The following is a 17,611-nucleotide window of genomic DNA, read 5'->3' as shown; positions in this document are numbered from 1 at the left end:
ATCTGATGCAGCTCCTCCATACAAAGTTGACACATAGGACACAGTTCCATCAGGAGTTATTCCAACCAGCGCCTTGTGCGTGTTTCGATGTTTATAAGAACTCCATGTTTCTCGCTGAGCTTTTAAAGCTGAAGGTTTTTGGATAGGAATTTCAGTACAGTCCAGTATTATTCTAGTATTTTCAAACTTGCTAAAAGAATCTGGTCTTAAACTCTGTACCTTTTCCCTACAAGGAAAAGGAAACAGCACTTCCAACTCTAGACGTAGAAAACGAATCCAAGTGTTAAATATTTTTGAAAATAGAGATGCAGAAATATCAAAGCGGTTAGCAATATCTTCAACTAAAAGCCCAAGTTTTAAACGTACTAAAACTGCAAAAAATTCATTTTTAAGGCTCAGTTTCCTGGAAGGGCCTTTGTTTTCATGAGTTCGAGCTGTAGTTGCATTTCCTTGCCAATAGGTCATTTTAGATGCTTTTGGTTCAAAATAGGTAAATAAAGCATTGAACGTTTCTAAATTTGGTAAACCAGTGTAAAACTGGGCATTTTCATTACAAGTCATAAGTTTTCAACACAAAACAATTTCTTGTTTAAACATGCATTTTCTTTAGCAAGCAGTTTTACTTTTTCTTGTAGTTCATTAATAAGTTTTTTGGTGATGTTTAAGATGAATATTTGTGAGGTTAGTAGTATGTCCTTCAAAAGTGTCAACTTGAACACCTGTAGAATATGAGGTAGAGCTAATAACAGTTTCAGTCTGTACTGAGGTGTTTTCAGTTTCACACACAGCTTGTGAGGAAGTGTCTGTACAGAAATTTGCACTGTCTAAATTAAATTTGGTTGGTGTCACCCAAAATTTGTAGTAAGTATGATCAGGCGTGGCACCAGGGGATACAGGGAACTCCACTAATATATCGCTTGTATTTTCAGAATTCTGATCATCAGATATTTCAATTTCATTCTGTATATCTTTTAAATCGAGTGGAAATGAAAATTTTCCAGACTTTTGTAAAATTTTTCGTTTATCAGAAATGGCTTTATTCACTGCTGTGGAATAATTCTGAGCCCGTTCGCTGTTGTTCGTTGTTTTTTAGAGGCAGTACTTATCTGAATCGGTAAATTTTGAGTGGGAATGTAGTCAACATTCGTGGGATCATTGCTCTTTCTACCCGACACAAAATGTAAACCGCACACCTTTGTATTCTCTGTAATTGTCATCTCTCCTCGCTTCTTACCAAGCTTCCTGCCCGTTGCTCTTATCCAGGCATTACGACGGGAAATCGGTGCTGCCGGTATCTGGTGAAAAGCGTGCCCTTTGGGCAAATTGGACCTCCTGTTTGAACAGTTAACCACACAACAATGGTCTTTTTTTTACTCATACTTTTAGCTGCTATTTATAACCCGGCATCAGGATGATCAGCGTCCGACATGTTGCACCCAGCGTGTAAAATAACGTAATCTCTCGCGACATCTCCAAGAAAGCCGCGCACGCGCTGTAATACTATGAAGTAGAGTATTTTACCTAGTTGATTATTTCATGTGTTGACCTCTTTTTCTGTAAGATGTTACACCTGTGTTACAAATAGTTTTCCAAAAAAAGATAGAATTACACACCACTCAATACATGTCTACGAATAAAATTAACAAAAAGGGCTAGTTGGTGTAATTAAATTTAAAGGATAAGTTGTTATTGAAATTCAGCACTAACCTAAAATTTGTAATTATATGGATTAAAATACTAAAAATAAAAAGAGTTACTTTTGATTACATTTGCATTAAATACAATTGAGATTTCTTTAAAACCCCTTTAAAACTCTGTGATTGGTGAAATAGACAAATAAGGTTTAAATTTTCTATGTTATTTTAAATTTATAATGTAAGCCATCAATTTTTAAGTCAGATTTATCAATCTTACAACAGTGCACGATCAATTCACTGTTTTTTTGACAGAATAATAAGACCATAAAATGAGAACAGACTTGTATCATTTTTAGCCCCGGTCAGAGACCGAAGAGCTTATGCGATAGAATGCTCCGTCCGTCTGTCCGTCTGTCTGTAAACAATCTTTCAGAAGCACTCCTCCTACATTTTGGCCATTTTAATATAACTTGGCACACAAGTAGACACACAAATACAAATTTTGTGTATCGGTTTTTGATTTCGATTAACAGTTTGTTGCCGTTGTTACTAAAAATAAAATTTCTGTGAAATTCTTTCAAAATGCTACAGTTTTGGTCTGATTTCAATATAACTTTGGGACACAAGTAGACTACACAAGATACATAATTTGTGTACGGTTTTTTTTTCATTAACATTTGTTGCCGTTGTTACTAAAAATAGAAATTTCTGTTAAATTCTTTCAAAACACTACTCCTACATTTTTGGTTGATTCCAATATAACTAAACAAAGAACCACACTAAGATACATGATTCTGTGTATTGATTTTTGATTTCGATGAACGGGTTGCCTTTTTCTAAAAAAGAAATTTCTGTGAAATTCTTTCAAAATGCTACTTCTCCTTCAATTTTGGTTGATTTCAATATAACTTGGTACACCATAACTACACTAAGATACATAATTCTGTGTATCGGTTTTTGATTTCGATTAACAGTTTGTTGCCGTTTTTATAAAAATAGAAATTTCTATGAAATTCTTTCAAAATGCTACTCCTCCTACATTTTTCCCGATTTCAATATAACTTGGCATACAAATAACTACATAAGATACATGATTCTGTATATCAGTTTTTATTTTCGGGTTCCTTGTTACTAAAAAAAGAAATTTTTGAAAATTTTTTCAAAATGCTACCCTACAGATTTGGCTTTTTAATATAACTTGGCACACAAGTAGATACACTAAGATACATAATTTGTTTATCGGGTTTTTTATTTCAATGAACGGTGTTGCCATTAACTAAAAAAAGAAATTTCTGTTAAAAAAATCTCAAAAGACTCCTCCTGCAGTTTAAGTCTGAATAGGGGACACCATTTTATTCTGAGGGGGGGGGGGGGGGTGGCAAATTATTTTGAGAGGATTATTTATTTTTAGCCGTCAAGGACAGATTATTTATTTTCAAGATTATCGAGGACAGATTATTTATTTTCTTCTTTTTTTAGGCACCTTGATCGATTGATTCTAAAAACTAATTATTTATATACCATAGGCGGATTCAGGATGGGGGCGTGTATAATTTCGTTCAGGCAAGAGGTCTAGGGCCGCGTTAAAGGCCCCCAGGGGTTGGGCGAAGCACTGGTGGAGGCCAAGGGGGGAAATTCCCCAGAAGCTTTGGGGTTTGGGTATTTTAAGAGTAAAAAAGGTACAATTATAGTGGTATTGGTTATTATGTAGCAAAGTGTAATGGACAACCTGTATATTTTATTCGAATTCCAATTTAGTCCGTAGCTTTCGATTTCTGTATATTCCAAATTTATCCGAATGATACTTTACTATGATGTTTACCAAAAATGCACGAGCGCCATATTCAGTGTAAAGTTGTGTTCTACATGTTTTAACTGAAAGTAATTGAAAGTACCAGACATACATCACGGTAATTATCTATTGATTGTTTATTACATGCTGCCGGCTGTTTATATTTACTTGTTTCGTTTAATTGAAGTAGGAGTTTCTAATTTATACGGATAAAAAGTTAATATCAATGTTTACAAAGTTAAATTCAATCTATGTCAGACACATCGAAGGATTTCTATGTGAATATAAATAAAGGACATCGAATTGAACCTGTACTGTCTTTGGTACTAGAGAACACATCATTGACGTGATTCCGTCGCTGAACGGTCCAGGTTATGAGCATAATGCCTGCTACAGAAGAAACAGAACCGGGAACACGAAACAGAAAATTGACTGAAAAAGGAAGTATATATAAACATGAACAGTACAACAAAATTTTCAGAACACTGAGGTTAACAAGTGGTGCAATTAGACAGCTTATTTCTGATAATGAATCTCCAGAAACAGTAAGAAAAAAGTATGCTTCTTGGCTTGAGGATTATGAACATTTTCTTGTGATATTTGATGAACTTGTATCTCAATTTACTGACAAGAATGAGAAAGAAGAATTGCTTAAGGCTCATTATGACTATGATGTGTTCCTCATGAACTTCAAGAAAGAAATAGAAGAGTTCTTTTCCTACGGTCACCAGAGTGTTAAGGAGGAATCACAAAAGTCCAAGTCTCACACATCTATAGCTTCAAGTATTTCGTCCAAACGCCTTGAGGAGGAACAAAGAGTAGCTGAGTTGAAAGCTCGCAAAGCAGCACTTTCCCATAAGAAGGAACTAGAGTTAGCAAAGGTGAAACTAAAACTTGAAGAAGAAGAGTTGGATTTGAATACAAATATCGCTATTGCGAATGCTAAAACAGAAGTTCTTCAGAAATATGAAAGATATGAGGATGCTGATTTGCGTGATGTTGATTCTTACATTGATATTGTGAATCCTAGAACATTAGCGCCAAAACCAACGCCAAAAACGCCTTTGTTTCATCGTGACTTTGCGTCAGTACCTTCCTTGTTTGAGAGGCCTTTGAATCCGAATGCAGAGACATTCACACCCAAGCGTGAAGAAATTCCTCCACTTGACCTTCATTGCCTTGATATCAAAACAAAACCACAGATATCTGAATCAGACGCTATACAGTGTGTCGTACAATATCTCCGAAAACCGGTAGCAGAAATAAGGAAATTTGGAGGAAATCCATTAGAGTACAGACGTTTCATCAGACAATTCAATACTAAAGTTGTAACGAATACTAAAGACAATGATGAAAGAATGAATTATCTGGAACAATTGACTTTCGGAGAAGCACACAGAGTAGTGTCTGGATTTAGTCATATGTCGGGAGACAGAGCCTACACAGCAGCTATGAATCAACTTGAAGAGCGGTATGGAGACAATGAAGTAATCGCAACAGCATTCATAAAGAAGGCGTTAGACTGGCCAGCAGTGAAGGATGCAAAGATGCTAGATGAGTTCTCTTTGTTCTTGGTGGAGTGTCAGAATGCAGCTGAAAGCATCGATAGTGTTTCTGTATTAGACTATTCAGATAATATAAAGAGACTTATGACAAAACTCCCTGTGTATATGCATGATAGGTGGAGAAATGTTGTGCTGAAAACTAAGGAAACCAAGAAAACAGTGAAGTTTAAAGACTTTGTTAGTTTTGTGAAAACAGAAGCTAAGAAATCGAACGATCCCACATATGGTAACGCATCTATTGGTGGAAATTCCAAGAATCAGGATCGTAACCAGAAGAGAGCTGTCGCGTCTACTGATGTCACAAGTGAAGTACATGTACAAGACTTTAAAGTACGAGAACAGAAATGTGAATTCTGTGAAAGTAGTACCCATGCACTGAATGACTGCAAGAAGTTTGTAACCAAAGGACTTCAAGATAGATACAACTTCCTGCGAAATAATGGACAGTGTTATGGATGTCTTAGGAAAGGCCATGTTACTAAAAAATGTAAAGCTAGACTTCAGTGTTCCATATGCAGCAGACGTCACCCTACGATCCTACATGACCCTACGAAATGTGTAGCAAAACCCACAGATGAAGAAAACATTAATCCTGCGTCAACGGATGTCAAAACTACATGCAAGATCTCTAAACCTCAGATCAGTGCCTTTAGTGATAAAGGGGCCGGAGAAACAACCTGTGCTATGGCGATTATTCCAGTGAGAGTAAAACTGAAAAATAAACCATATAGCATAGAAACTTATGCATTCTTTGACTCTGGCAGCAGTGTGTCATTTTGTACAGAAAACATAATGCATAGACTTGGAGCAAGTGGGAAGAAGAAACAAATCACCATAAAAACAATGGGGGATTCCCAGAAACTAAACACGTACGTCGTCAGTGGGTTGCAAGTATGTGGACTTTCGATGGAGCATATTATAACTCTACCAAATGTGTACACGAAAGAATGCATGCCCGTATCAAAGGAACACATTCCAACACAGCAAGAATTAAAACAGTGGCCACATCTGTCAACGATTCAAACATCTGAAATTGATGCAGAAATTGGAATTATGATTGGGAATAATGTACCTGATGCTTACTCTCCATTCGAGGTAATTGCTGGGCCAAGCGGTTCTCCTCATGCAACAAGGACTAGACTAGGATGGATCGTATGGAATGTCATAAGGGAAAATGCATCAGATACATTTGACGTAAACAGAGTGGCTATAGAAGATGCTCAGGAAAGAGACAGAAACTTAGAAAAAATGGTGAAAGATTCCATAAACTATGACTTTCCAGAACGTCTTGAAGATGATGTGAAAGAAAACTCTTTAGAAGATAAGAGCTTCTTAACTCAAGTTTCAGAATCGATTCACATTCGAGATGGTCATCACTCGATTGGACTTCCGTTTAAGGATCCTTTGATTCAGTTACCCAACAATATCATGCAGGGATTTCAGAGACTTGAGAGTCTGAAGAAGAAAATGATAAGGGATCCAAAGGTTAGAAATGACTATGTGACTTTTATGAACAAACTGTTTGAGAAGGGATATGCGGAACCTGTTCCCCAGAGTCAGTTACAAAGAGAGGACGGCAGAGTATGGTACCTCCCACACCATGGAGTTTACAATGATAAAAAACCAGGGAAAATCAGAGTTGTGTTCGACTGCTCTGCAGTTTATATGGGGATTTCACTAAACAGCCAGTTACTCCAAGGACCCGACCTTACAAATAGTTTACTTGGTGTACTTTTAAGATTTCGTCAGGAGAAAGTTGCTATTCAAGGAGATATTGAAGCAATGTTTCACCAAGTATCTATCCCTGAACAAGATCGAGACTGTCTAAGATTTCTGTGGTGGAAGGACGGCAATCTGGATGCCAGCCCTGAACAATACAGAATGAAAGTTCACATCTTTGGAGCCACTTCCTCTCCTACTTGCTGTAACTATGCACTACAACAGACAGCTAAAGAATATGGCTCTGACTTTGACCCTACAGTTGTGACCACAGTACTCAGGAACATGTATGTAGATGACTGTTTGTCTTCGGTTGACACAGAGAAGAAAGCAGCGTTACTCATTGAAGATCTGTCTACACTTTGTAGTAAAGGTGGCTTCCATCTGACAAAATGGATAAGTAATTCCAAACAAGTGATAGAATCTGTTCCAGAAGAAGATCGAGCCAAAGATGTGCAGAAATGGAACCTCGAAGGTGAAAGTGAAACACTCGTCGAACGTGCACTAGGTGTGTACTGGCTTGTTAACAGTGACCGTTTAGGATTCCTGATAAACATTAAAAATCAGCCAACGACCAGAAGAGGAATTTATCTATAGTGAGTTCAATATTTGATCCTCTTGGTATTGTATCACCTTTCGTGATGACAGCAAAGACACTTCTTCAAAAAATGTGCAAAAATTCAGTTGGATGGGATGAAGAGATTACAGGAAGTCAACTAAAGGACTGGAAAAATTGGCTGACACAAGCAAAAGAACTTGAAAATGTGACACTTAAAAGATGCTACAAACCACAGGACTTCGGGAAGACGACATGTCAGGAGTTGCACTGTTTTGCCGATGCAAGTGAAGTTGGAATTGGAGTTGTGATATATCTACGACTCGTCAGTGAAACTGGAAAAATTCACTGTTCCTTCGTTCTTGGGAAATCGCGGGTGGCACCATTAAAAACAGTGACAATACCGAGACTTGAGTTGACGGCATCAACCTTAGCAGTGAAATTATGCAAGATAGTCACAAAACAGTTGGATTACCAAATTGATCAAGTTTACTTCTGGACAGGTAGCATGTCAGTTCTTCGTTATATAAAGAACACGAAAACTCGCTTTCACACATTTGTCGCAAATAGGCTTGCCATTATTCATGCAGCAACTACAATCAACCGGTGGCACTATGTCACCTCGAAATTAAATCCAGCAGACTGTGCATCAAGGGGAATACTAGTAGTGAGTAGATTTCTAGATTCAGCATCATGGTTCAGCGGCCCTGAGTTTTTATGGAAACCAGATGTTTCATGGCCATCTACTGAAATCGCTAGTGACTTGTTAGAAATTGACAGTGCTGAAATTAAGGAGAGTGTCAACACAGCAGTTGAGACAGAAACAGTGGAAGGAATGGAAAGATTACTCCAGCACTTCTCTTCATGGAAGAAGCTGAAAACAGTGACTGGATGGCTACTCTTAGCACGAGAAAACCTCAAAATAATAGCAGAGAGGAAAAGTGAACAGAGATCAAGAATGGTATCAGAGGGATTTACAGAAGAGAATATACAAGAATTGGAAATGAAGGAGAAGCATGACAGATTGAAAAATGCTAAACAAACTGAAAGACCTTCATTAAATGCAGACATTCTTGACAAAGCAGAAACAAACATTTTGAAGTATGTGCAGATGAAGTATTTTGCCCAAGAATTTAAAGACTTGAATTCAAGTGAAAATGGATTTGTGAAAAGGTCATCAAAACTAGCCAAGTTAGACCCAATTGTTCATAATGGAGTTCTACGTGTAGGCGGTAGACTTAAGAAACTAGATACAACTCTAAACAGTAAACATCAAATAATTATTCCTAAAGAGTCTGTATTAGCCAGATTGATAGCAGAGGAAGCACATAAATCTGTCGGACACTTGGGAAAAAATTCAACGCTGGCACGTGTGCGTGAGAAATATTGGATTCTTGGTGTGTCATCAATTGTGAAGTCAATCATTTCCAGATGCGTTATATGCAGAAAATATCAGGCACCTGCTTTGGACAAACAAAAATGGCGGACCTTCCCAGCGAGAGACTAAAAGCTGATGACCCCCCTTTTACTCGAGTGGGCATGGATTATTTTGGTCCGTTTGAGCTTAAAAGAGGAAGAAGCATAGTAAAACGATACGGTGTCATATTTACTTGCCTATCTTCTCGAGCTGTACATTTAGAGGTTGCCTTTTTCCTTGGATATCCGACTCCTGTATTGACGCCATTCGAAGGCTTATTGCACGACGAGGAAAACCAACTTACCACTGCTGATAATGGAACAAATCTCGTAGCAGAACGTGAGCTAAGAACAGCACTGAATTCCTGGAATACGAACAGAATGGACCTGCAATTTCAGTCAGGAATTGAATGGAGCTTTAATCCACCAGCTGCGTCTCACTTCGGAGGAGTATGGGAACGCCTCATTAGGATAGTCAGGAAAATCATGTATTCTGTTTCTGCATGAACAAACGATTCATTTGAATGATGAGGGACTGTTAACCTTGTTTTGTGAAATTGAAGCCATCATGAATGGACGACCTCTTACAGAAGCTTCAAATGACCCAAATGACCTTTGTGCACTAACGCCAAATCATATACTACTCATGCGATCAGGAGAGAGTTTTCCCCTGGAATTTTCCATGCATCGGACAACTACGCAAAACGTCGATGGAAACAGATACAGTATTTGGCTGATGTGTTTTGGACGCGTTGGATCAAAGAATATGTACCCCTTCTCCAACAGAGACAGAAGTGGCTGAAGCAGGAAAGAAACTTACAAGAAGGTGATTTAGTTCTCATCGTGGAAAACACTCCAAGAAACACATGGAATCTCGGCAGAGTGCTAGAAGTGATAAAGGACAAGTATGATGTTGTGCGCGTTGCAAGGATAAAGACAGTGTCTTCCATTCTCACGCGACCAGTCACAAAGCTTTGTCTTCTTTTGGAAACAGATTGTGAAAAAGAGAAAACAAATCAGTGAACCTCCGTGCAGTTAAACGTAAAGTGATTGAACTCATTTTAGATGATTGTTTTGTCCATTTTTGATTTATTAAGAAATATGTTTTTGTAAAAACACATTTAGGGGCCGGTGTAATGGACAACCTGTATATTTTATTTCGAATTCCAATTTAGTCCGTAGCTTTCGATTTCTGTATATTCCAAATTTATCCGAATGATACTTTACTATGATGTTTACCAAAAATGCACGAGCGCCATATTCAGTGTAAAGTTGTGTTCTACATGTTTTAACTGAAAGTTATTGAAAGTACCAGACATACATCACGGTAATTATCTATTGATTGTTTATTACATGCTGCCGGCTGTTTATATTTACTTGTTTCGTTTAATTGAAGTAGGAGTTTCTAATAATATCAATGTTTACAAAGTTAAATTCAATCTATGTCAGACACATCGAAGGATTTCTATGTGAATATAAATAAAGGACATCGAATTGAACCTGTACTGTCTTACTTTGTATTAATTTATCGGGAATATAATTCTTTGACAAGAAAATTTATCTTTTGTGGAGTTTAAAATTGGTTTGGATTTAAAGTGATTCATCACATCTACTAAGTGCACATTGTCATGTTGATCAACTGACTACAAGTATCCAGTCTGGTAATCTGTTTTAAAAATTTTTCGTTCAAAATGGCGAGCGAAGCGACCCAAAAAAAAAATACTGAATTGAAGATTCTGAGGTTTAAATTACACGGAAAAAAAAAAGGTTTTTTTCACAAGATTTAAATATCATAAGTCAAGGTCAAATTATTTTTTTTCTTTGAGAAGGAAGATTATTTATTTTCAACATTTTCAAGGACAGATTATTTTTTTCCGAGATCTGCCAGGCCCCCCCTCAGAATCAAATGGCCCCCCCTTATAAATAATGTGGCATGCAAGTAGGCTATACTAAGAACATAAAGAGACTTAATCAAGGATCATTATTCTTTTTATTGCTGTTGTAAAGTTTCAATTCCCAATTGCTACTTTTCTCTTCCTTTGCTATAAGCACAAACCAGTAGAGCTTCAGTCTCGACAGAGACTTCTGGCTATGCTATATAACCAGAAGAAAAATGTACTCAAGAAGATATTAATTTAGTTTTTGTCCTCAAGCTGTTAAATTATTTTTGTTGTAAATAATGTTCTTTTCTCGTAATTATACGAAATCGTCTGTTTCTTCTAGTCTATATTTTGTATCAAGAAAGCTTATATATAGAACAGCAATAGTCCAATGTTATGACTTTTTTCTCTCAAAAAGTCTCGCTTATTGATACCAAAAACGACCTCGTACAAACAAGATATCGCAATATTTTGCTGCTCTTCAGTTTTTCTGCTCAAGATTAATGAAATTTTGAATTTTAACTCCCATATATCCGTGTTCCAATTTTGGTTGACATGGAACGAAAATGGATATCAGGGTATGACGATATTGTAAAAAAAAAATTAGTCAGTTCATACGCACACATTTTGTCAAAATGTCAAAACCGAGAACAAAAATGTCTTGAGGCTAAGCCAAATGCAACAGTTTCGTTTAAGGCTCGGCGCAACGCATTCTGCACACAAACCTATACCTTTTACGTAATTGTCGAACGAAAATGAATGCAAATTATATGAGATATAGTTTGCTAATTTGTTTTGGATGTTTTACGGAGTGTAAATCGTTTCTCTGGAGTTGCGAAGTAAGGCAGGGATGGGGTAATCGTAATCAGCTGTAATCGATTACAGTTTGCCAAGTAATCATGAGTAATCAGTAATCACCCATTTTTCTGATTACAAGTAATCGTAATTTAATCAATTACTTTGAAAAAAGTCCTGTAATCATGATTACTTTTTGATTACTTTATGATTACAATTATTAAAACAAAGTTCATAAAATCATGATTTTTGATGATTTTCAGTGTACAAATTGTTTATTAAAAAAAGATATAATAAAATTTAACTATATAAGCTATATTTAACAAGCAATCTGAGAGTATTGCATAAGCTATACATGTCCCCAACCCGGTTCCCCTATTATCAAAAAAATACCACAATTTCTTTAGAAATCAATAAAGTAGAATGAAATGCAAACTTGATCTATAACTAAACAATTTATAAAGCTATCCAGCAAGTTTTAATTCATGACAATCTCGTTTAGAACATAAATTGAGTCATCACGAAATAAATGTAGTGCATCATGAACCCTATATTTAACCCAATTATAAAATTAAAACTAGAGCCGAGCTCGTTGCTTTGCAACGAGCAAGTCTTCCGTTTGAGCTGTGGACGGCAGTGCCGACCTTGGGTCAAGGTCACTGCAATTTGTTATAAGATTGATTGATTGTATATTGTTTAACGCCGAGTCGGCAATTTTTCAGCCAAGAACAACCTCTCTTCTCAGGATGAACCTCTTGTGAATCTTAATTACAAAGTTATGCTTGAACATGTTTTTCTCTGTCAGTGACCTTGATTTGCCAGAGAGACCTTTGTCAAGGTCATAACACAATCTCTAACTATAAATAATCTATGTTTGAAGTACGAGCCTCCAATGATTTTTATTTACTAATTTGTAGCGCGGAAAAGAAAATATTTTTTCTGTCAGTGACCCTGATCTTGAGCTACGGATTAATCTTGGATCTGTGTCAACACAAACCCTCAATCTCAAACAACTTTTAGTGATTAGAAATTCATAAGCCTAACAGGAATTTTACATCTTTTTCTGTCAGTGACCCTGAATTTGTTAAAATGGCCTTATTTATAGTCATCTGAAACCGGAGAACCATAAGCAATCTGCATCAAGTCGGAACATAAAAAATAATAGGCCAGATTGAATTGATACTATTTCCGAGTCAAAATAATACAAAACCTTTTTGTCACAAGAAATCTCTGTATCAAGTGAGCTTCCAGATATTATCGATTACATATATAAACAGCTCGGACAAAACAAAATCTTTCTAGTGACCCTGAATTTGCCGTAATATTAGAAAAAAATGAAATGAACATTTGAAAAAGTGAAAACAGCAGAAAAAGACAAAAATGACAAAATAGGAAACATCCCAGACAAGAAAGAATACAAACATAGTAAAAAAAGAAAAAAAAACAAGTCGTAAAAAGATGTCCTAAGGAAACCAACACGCCAGATAATAAATAATGGAATTAGCAGACTTGGATGCGCAATTTAATGAAGAGGAGATTATAACTCGAGAGGAAAAGAATTCAACTCATTTTTTATTTCCTCTATAACGAGATTTAGAATTAAATTAGTTGACACATTAATTAACACATTGGCAAGTCACGGTTATCCGGAGAAAAAAGGTTTAAATCATGGTTTCATTTACTTATAAAACTGTGATTGAGAGTGATCTCTCGTGTAGAATTCTCTATGAAATGTAAACCAAAAATGTTTACATTTTACAGAGGTAAACAAAAGCACATGTGCTTCCTTCAACGGGTAGAATTATCTCTACAGCAAGTAGTGATGGAACGATTGTCGCCGACGATCGATTGTCGGTCGTTCAGAGCTCTTCGATGCTACTAATCGATTACAAAAAAAGTCGCCGACGTCGCTATGTAAATATTCCGGATATATGCCTGTATATGCCTGTAACAGTGGGAAAAATATCCCCAGAAAGACAGGAACAAATAGATGATCCTAAAGTATTCCAGAATCCTGCAAATTAGACTGACGCGGATGCGGTTACAACGGGCAAAGCGGAGGCGTTTATAGTTCAAGTCAGAGGGGACTGCAAAAGATGCATCACAATCTGTTGTTGAAGATAAGTCACATAAATACAACTTATCTGAGACTTAATTTGTATGTGTGAAGTTTGTTTTTACCTGTCATCTTTTCTATTGCAGAGGATACATACAGCAGCAAAATTGGTTTGATTGATGAAGTTGATTTGGAAGACATTTCTTTGAATAAATTAGATAAATTACAAAGTACCAACAAATCGTACGTGGTATTTGACATATACTACTGGACTTGAAATTCCCTGATATTCTGATTATTCTCTGAAAATCTCTGATAGACTCTGTACTTTCACTGTAAATTTCTGTACTTGCCTCTGTACTTCACAGTACATTACAGTACCTCACTGTACAGAAGCACTGCATTTCACAGTACCTCTCTGTACATCACAGTACTCTACAGTACTTCCCAGTACGCATTCACTGCTTTCCACTGTACGTCACAGATTTTTGCTGTACAGATTACTGTACTTCACAGTACAATACTATTATTCTCTGTACTCATTTACTGTACATTACAGTACATCACAGTATTTCACAGTACATAGTTCTGTACATTTCTGTACGGTACAGTTTTACACTGTCCTTTGCTGAAAAAACACAGTAACCTCAAATGATTTTAATTTATTTCCCATTTTATTAAAAATGCATTTATTTTCAATTGGGTATATTGTAAAAGAATTTGAATTTAAATAGAAATTCTTAATTTTAGTACGTTACGCATTTTTGAGGTTAAAATTCCCATATCACGTTTTTGGAAGAAAAGAATAGGCCGAGACAAGATTCTATTTGAACAGCTTCTTTTTTTAAATCTTTAATCAATGATGTTTTTCAGATGTTTAAATATTTCATTTCTACATGTTTCCGTGTACAGAGGACCGATATAAAACATTGAGCAAACCTATATTTAAGATTTTACGCGATTAAAATAATTCTTTGAGCTGACTAAATTATCTAAATGATAATTTTCTGCTTTTTTTTCTTTTGTAAATTAAAAACCGATTGCCATTTACCTCTCTCCTAACTCTTTTAAAATTATCTATCAAGACACACAATCACACACACAAGAAAGCCATAAAACGTAACATAAGTTCTTCCTTTCTACACGATAATACCTGCATTGTTCTTATAAAATGAAAATAATTATAATTAATTAAAAAAATATTATTATTATGACAATTGGTTTTTCTGCCAGTTATGCAATTTTTATCAGCAATAGTTGCAAGTGTTCATACCTACATGTATGTTTACATGGGAAAATATATTGATCCTAATTCTTTTACTGAACAAATTACTAAATGGTCGTTTTCCTATAAATATAAACCTTTAAATCTATTTGTATGTATACTGTAACGGAAGAGCATTTTATTCTAAATCGTATAAAATCTGTTTGAACTGATTTAGTCATCGCTAGTCCAATGCAAGTTCTTAAGAAATTGTACCTCTGACCACCCGTACATGTAATTAGCCTGTTTTTTTTAAGAACTCGTGAAAGCAGTTTACCCGGTGAGATCAGAGTAAAAGGGGAGGAGTTTAGTTTTCAGCTTCGTCCAATCTGTGACTCTCCTTAATTGTAAGTGCATGTTCAGCAAATAGACTTTAATAGCAAATGTTCGTTAAATAAATGTATGAATGAATGAAAGAAAGAAGGAAGGAATGAATGAATACTATTGCGCTTAAAAGATTATGAAACTCACAGTCCCCCCCCCCCCCCCCCCCCCCGACGCAATGGAATTATTGTTTGGGGTTTGTCACCATCCGCACTAGCGTATTTTTTAAACATTTATTTTTATTACACCACTTAATTGCGAATGTTGGACTATGACAACTTTGTACATTGAAGTGTTTTAAATCTTTATCGACAGTAGATTAAAATTCAATAAAGTACACTTAACCTGAATGTTTAATTAATTATTCAATCAATGCAGTATTAAGTAAACTAAAAGTAATTATTGTGTGTCTAGGGCCGTTAATTTCATTATTTCAACAGTCACCTATTTATTAATAATTGTGAAATAATGGGGTGCTGTATTAACCGCATTTTTTTTTAATAAACCACCCTCTCCGAATACGTATATCTGATATTAAACGACAAATCCTTTTTTTAATTATAACATAAAAAAATCAGTAAAAAATTATAATTGAGTAATTTTTATTTATTGAATCTGTTAGCTTTGATTCAAGTTCAAGTTCATTTATTCACTCAAAACCATTAATAGTCTAGTATGCTAAATTATTTGATATGATCAAGAATTTTAAAATGCGTAATTTGGCCTTAATGGGCCGGAGAATGTTCATCTTGGTGTGAATTCTACTTAATTACAAACATCAATTATGTTTTTAATTGCAAATGGTCATTCATGGTCTAACACTAATAAACATCTGTAGCAGATACCTCACGGTTTTCTGGAGTCTGTGTGGTTGAGATAGTCACTGCTGACAGTACTAAAATATACTGTACAGTATTAGTAAAATACTTCAGTCCCCGCTTTACAATACTGACTGCATGCGCAAAATCTCGATTCAGATCCTATTGATAACAGAATATTAATCTGTAAATATGCAACTTATATTCTTGTAAAATACTAACTCATTTAAGAAACCATTCAAGTATCATAAATATGTTTCATTAAAAAGAATTTGCTATATAATGTTGTTTAAATAATCAATAAAAAAAATTGGCCAGGCCAACTTTAAATAAAAATGATTGATTGTCCTCTCCTGAAAGATTTGCTAAAAAAAAACACCAACTTAAAATTGTTTAAACCTCAAAAAAAGAAAAAGAAAAAAAAAAGAAGACGAAGGCACATTTTTTTCAAGTAATCCGGAAATGACATTTTGAAATTCAGGGCAGAATTGATATTGAAATTCGGGGCGTTGGTAGTTCTACCATTCAACCCAAATACTTCATTACGAAACGCAGAGAACAAACAAACATTTTTTTTAAAGTTGGCCTTGTACTGTGTTTGACCCTTCTATCGTTTTACTAGTATATACTAGTTTTGATCAGACATTGATCTTTTGTGTCACCCTTAGTGACAGCCATTTGGTGCATATAATTGTCTTGTTGATTCTATAGAAAGACGACGCTTATCAGTAAATTTCTTTTATTGCAGTATCAAACTTGGGAATTCAGTTTCATTGAGTACAAAACAAAACACATCAACATACAAATAGTCATGATAACAAACATAATTATGCATTTAACATGTAACACATCATGATCATGGATTGGAGACAAATTTCTTAACTTTCTACAAACAACATTTAAGATATCTGAGAATGTTGTTGTTATTTGACTGTATAAATACAAGAGATCTTATAAAGTAGTTAAATGCTGAATTGGAAAAAAGGACTAATATTTCATTTCTCAATTTTGTTAAAATATCAATAAAATGCATACAAAAAAACTGTGGTCTTAAAACATGAAAATGAAGGGGAAAAATCTTGAACGAATTTCAAGGTACTTTCTTCTGTGAGCATAAATCTGAGTTTGAAAATTAAACAAGAGTGTAACTTTGTGTTTGGTTCATTTTCTCTGTACAAGAATTCTTGCAAACAATATACCATACACCATAATACAGAGTCTCAAGACGTATTATTTGTATTCACATATCCCCCTGAAAGCAAAGACATCATATGAACATAAACAGTCATGTATCCCGCTAAGCATTGATAATCCAGACACCACGCAGTACAGTTAAGGCAACACATGAAAAAAATATGGTAATGAAGTCATAATGAGGTCTGACGTCATGACAGTTGCTCCGCCCTGATTGATCCATATAAGGAAATGGTGCTCAAAATAACTATTTACCGATATTGGCAACAATTTGTAATAAACTACAATATCTTCATGTTTAATTAGAAAATAATTAGTGATTTTCTCGTTTATAAAATAGCATGTCTTTAAAATAATTCTCTCTTTAACGTGTCGTTTGTCTGCATTCGGCTTCAGCCAAGCGCTTGCACTCGGTGACACGGAATGTTGTTTACATCAAAAAACGTGGCGACATCAGCTGAGATTTGCAGTGGATTTAAATGCAATAACCACACAATCTTTACAGAAAATAGGGATAAAATAAGAGACAAGGTATTGCTGCTCCATTTTACAAGAATATGAGGACATTATTTCGGAAAATAGCTGAAAACTGAGA

At 35.3% G+C, this 17,611-nt stretch overlaps 2 protein-coding genes across 2 annotated transcripts; both read left to right on the top strand.

Annotated features, from left to right (window-relative positions):
• Positions 1-3,812: 3,812 nt before the first annotated feature.
• Positions 3,813-7,310, top strand: LOC134279476 (uncharacterized). Its single transcript, XM_062761887.1, has one exon. It carries the CDS (start codon positions 3,813-3,815, stop codon positions 7,308-7,310), a length of 3,498 nt encoding a protein of 1,165 aa, XP_062617871.1.
• Positions 7,311-7,354: 44 nt separating this feature from the next.
• LOC134279475 (uncharacterized) lies at positions 7,355-9,708 on the top strand. The gene is made up of 3 exons (XM_062761885.1): positions 7,355-8,605; positions 8,701-9,159; positions 9,472-9,708. Exons 1-3 carry the CDS (start codon positions 7,355-7,357, stop codon positions 9,706-9,708), a joined length of 1,947 nt encoding a protein of 648 aa, XP_062617869.1.
• Positions 9,709-17,611: the final 7,903 nt, after the last annotated feature.

This window comes from Saccostrea cucullata, unplaced genomic scaffold, assembly GCF_032062105.1.
Source record: "Saccostrea cucullata isolate Sc308-1 unplaced genomic scaffold, CSIRO_AGI_Scuc_v1 ctg5955, whole genome shotgun sequence".
Taxonomy (NCBI): Eukaryota; Metazoa; Mollusca; class Bivalvia; order Ostreida; family Ostreidae; genus Saccostrea; species Saccostrea cuccullata.
Note: the sequence above shows the minus strand (reverse complement) of the source record. Positions and strands in the feature narration are given on the sequence as shown.

What these genes read in the sequence shown, in the direction of transcription:
- LOC134279476 (XM_062761887.1), top strand. Translation starts at nt 3,813, where the DNA reads ATGCCTGCTACAGAAGAAACAGAACCGGGAACACGAAACAGAAAATTG.
- LOC134279475 (XM_062761885.1), top strand. Translation starts at nt 7,355, where the DNA reads ATGACAGCAAAGACACTTCTTCAAAAAATGTGCAAAAATTCAGTTGGA. An exon ending in CAGAGGAAGCACATAAATCT is followed by an intron (nt 8,606 to 8,700) that starts GTCGGACACTTG and finishes AATCATTTCCAG; the next exon opens with ATGCGTTATATGCAGAAAAT. An exon ending in GGGAACGCCTCATTAGGATA is followed by an intron (nt 9,160 to 9,471) that starts GTCAGGAAAATC and finishes CTTCTCCAACAG; the next exon opens with AGACAGAAGTGGCTGAAGCA.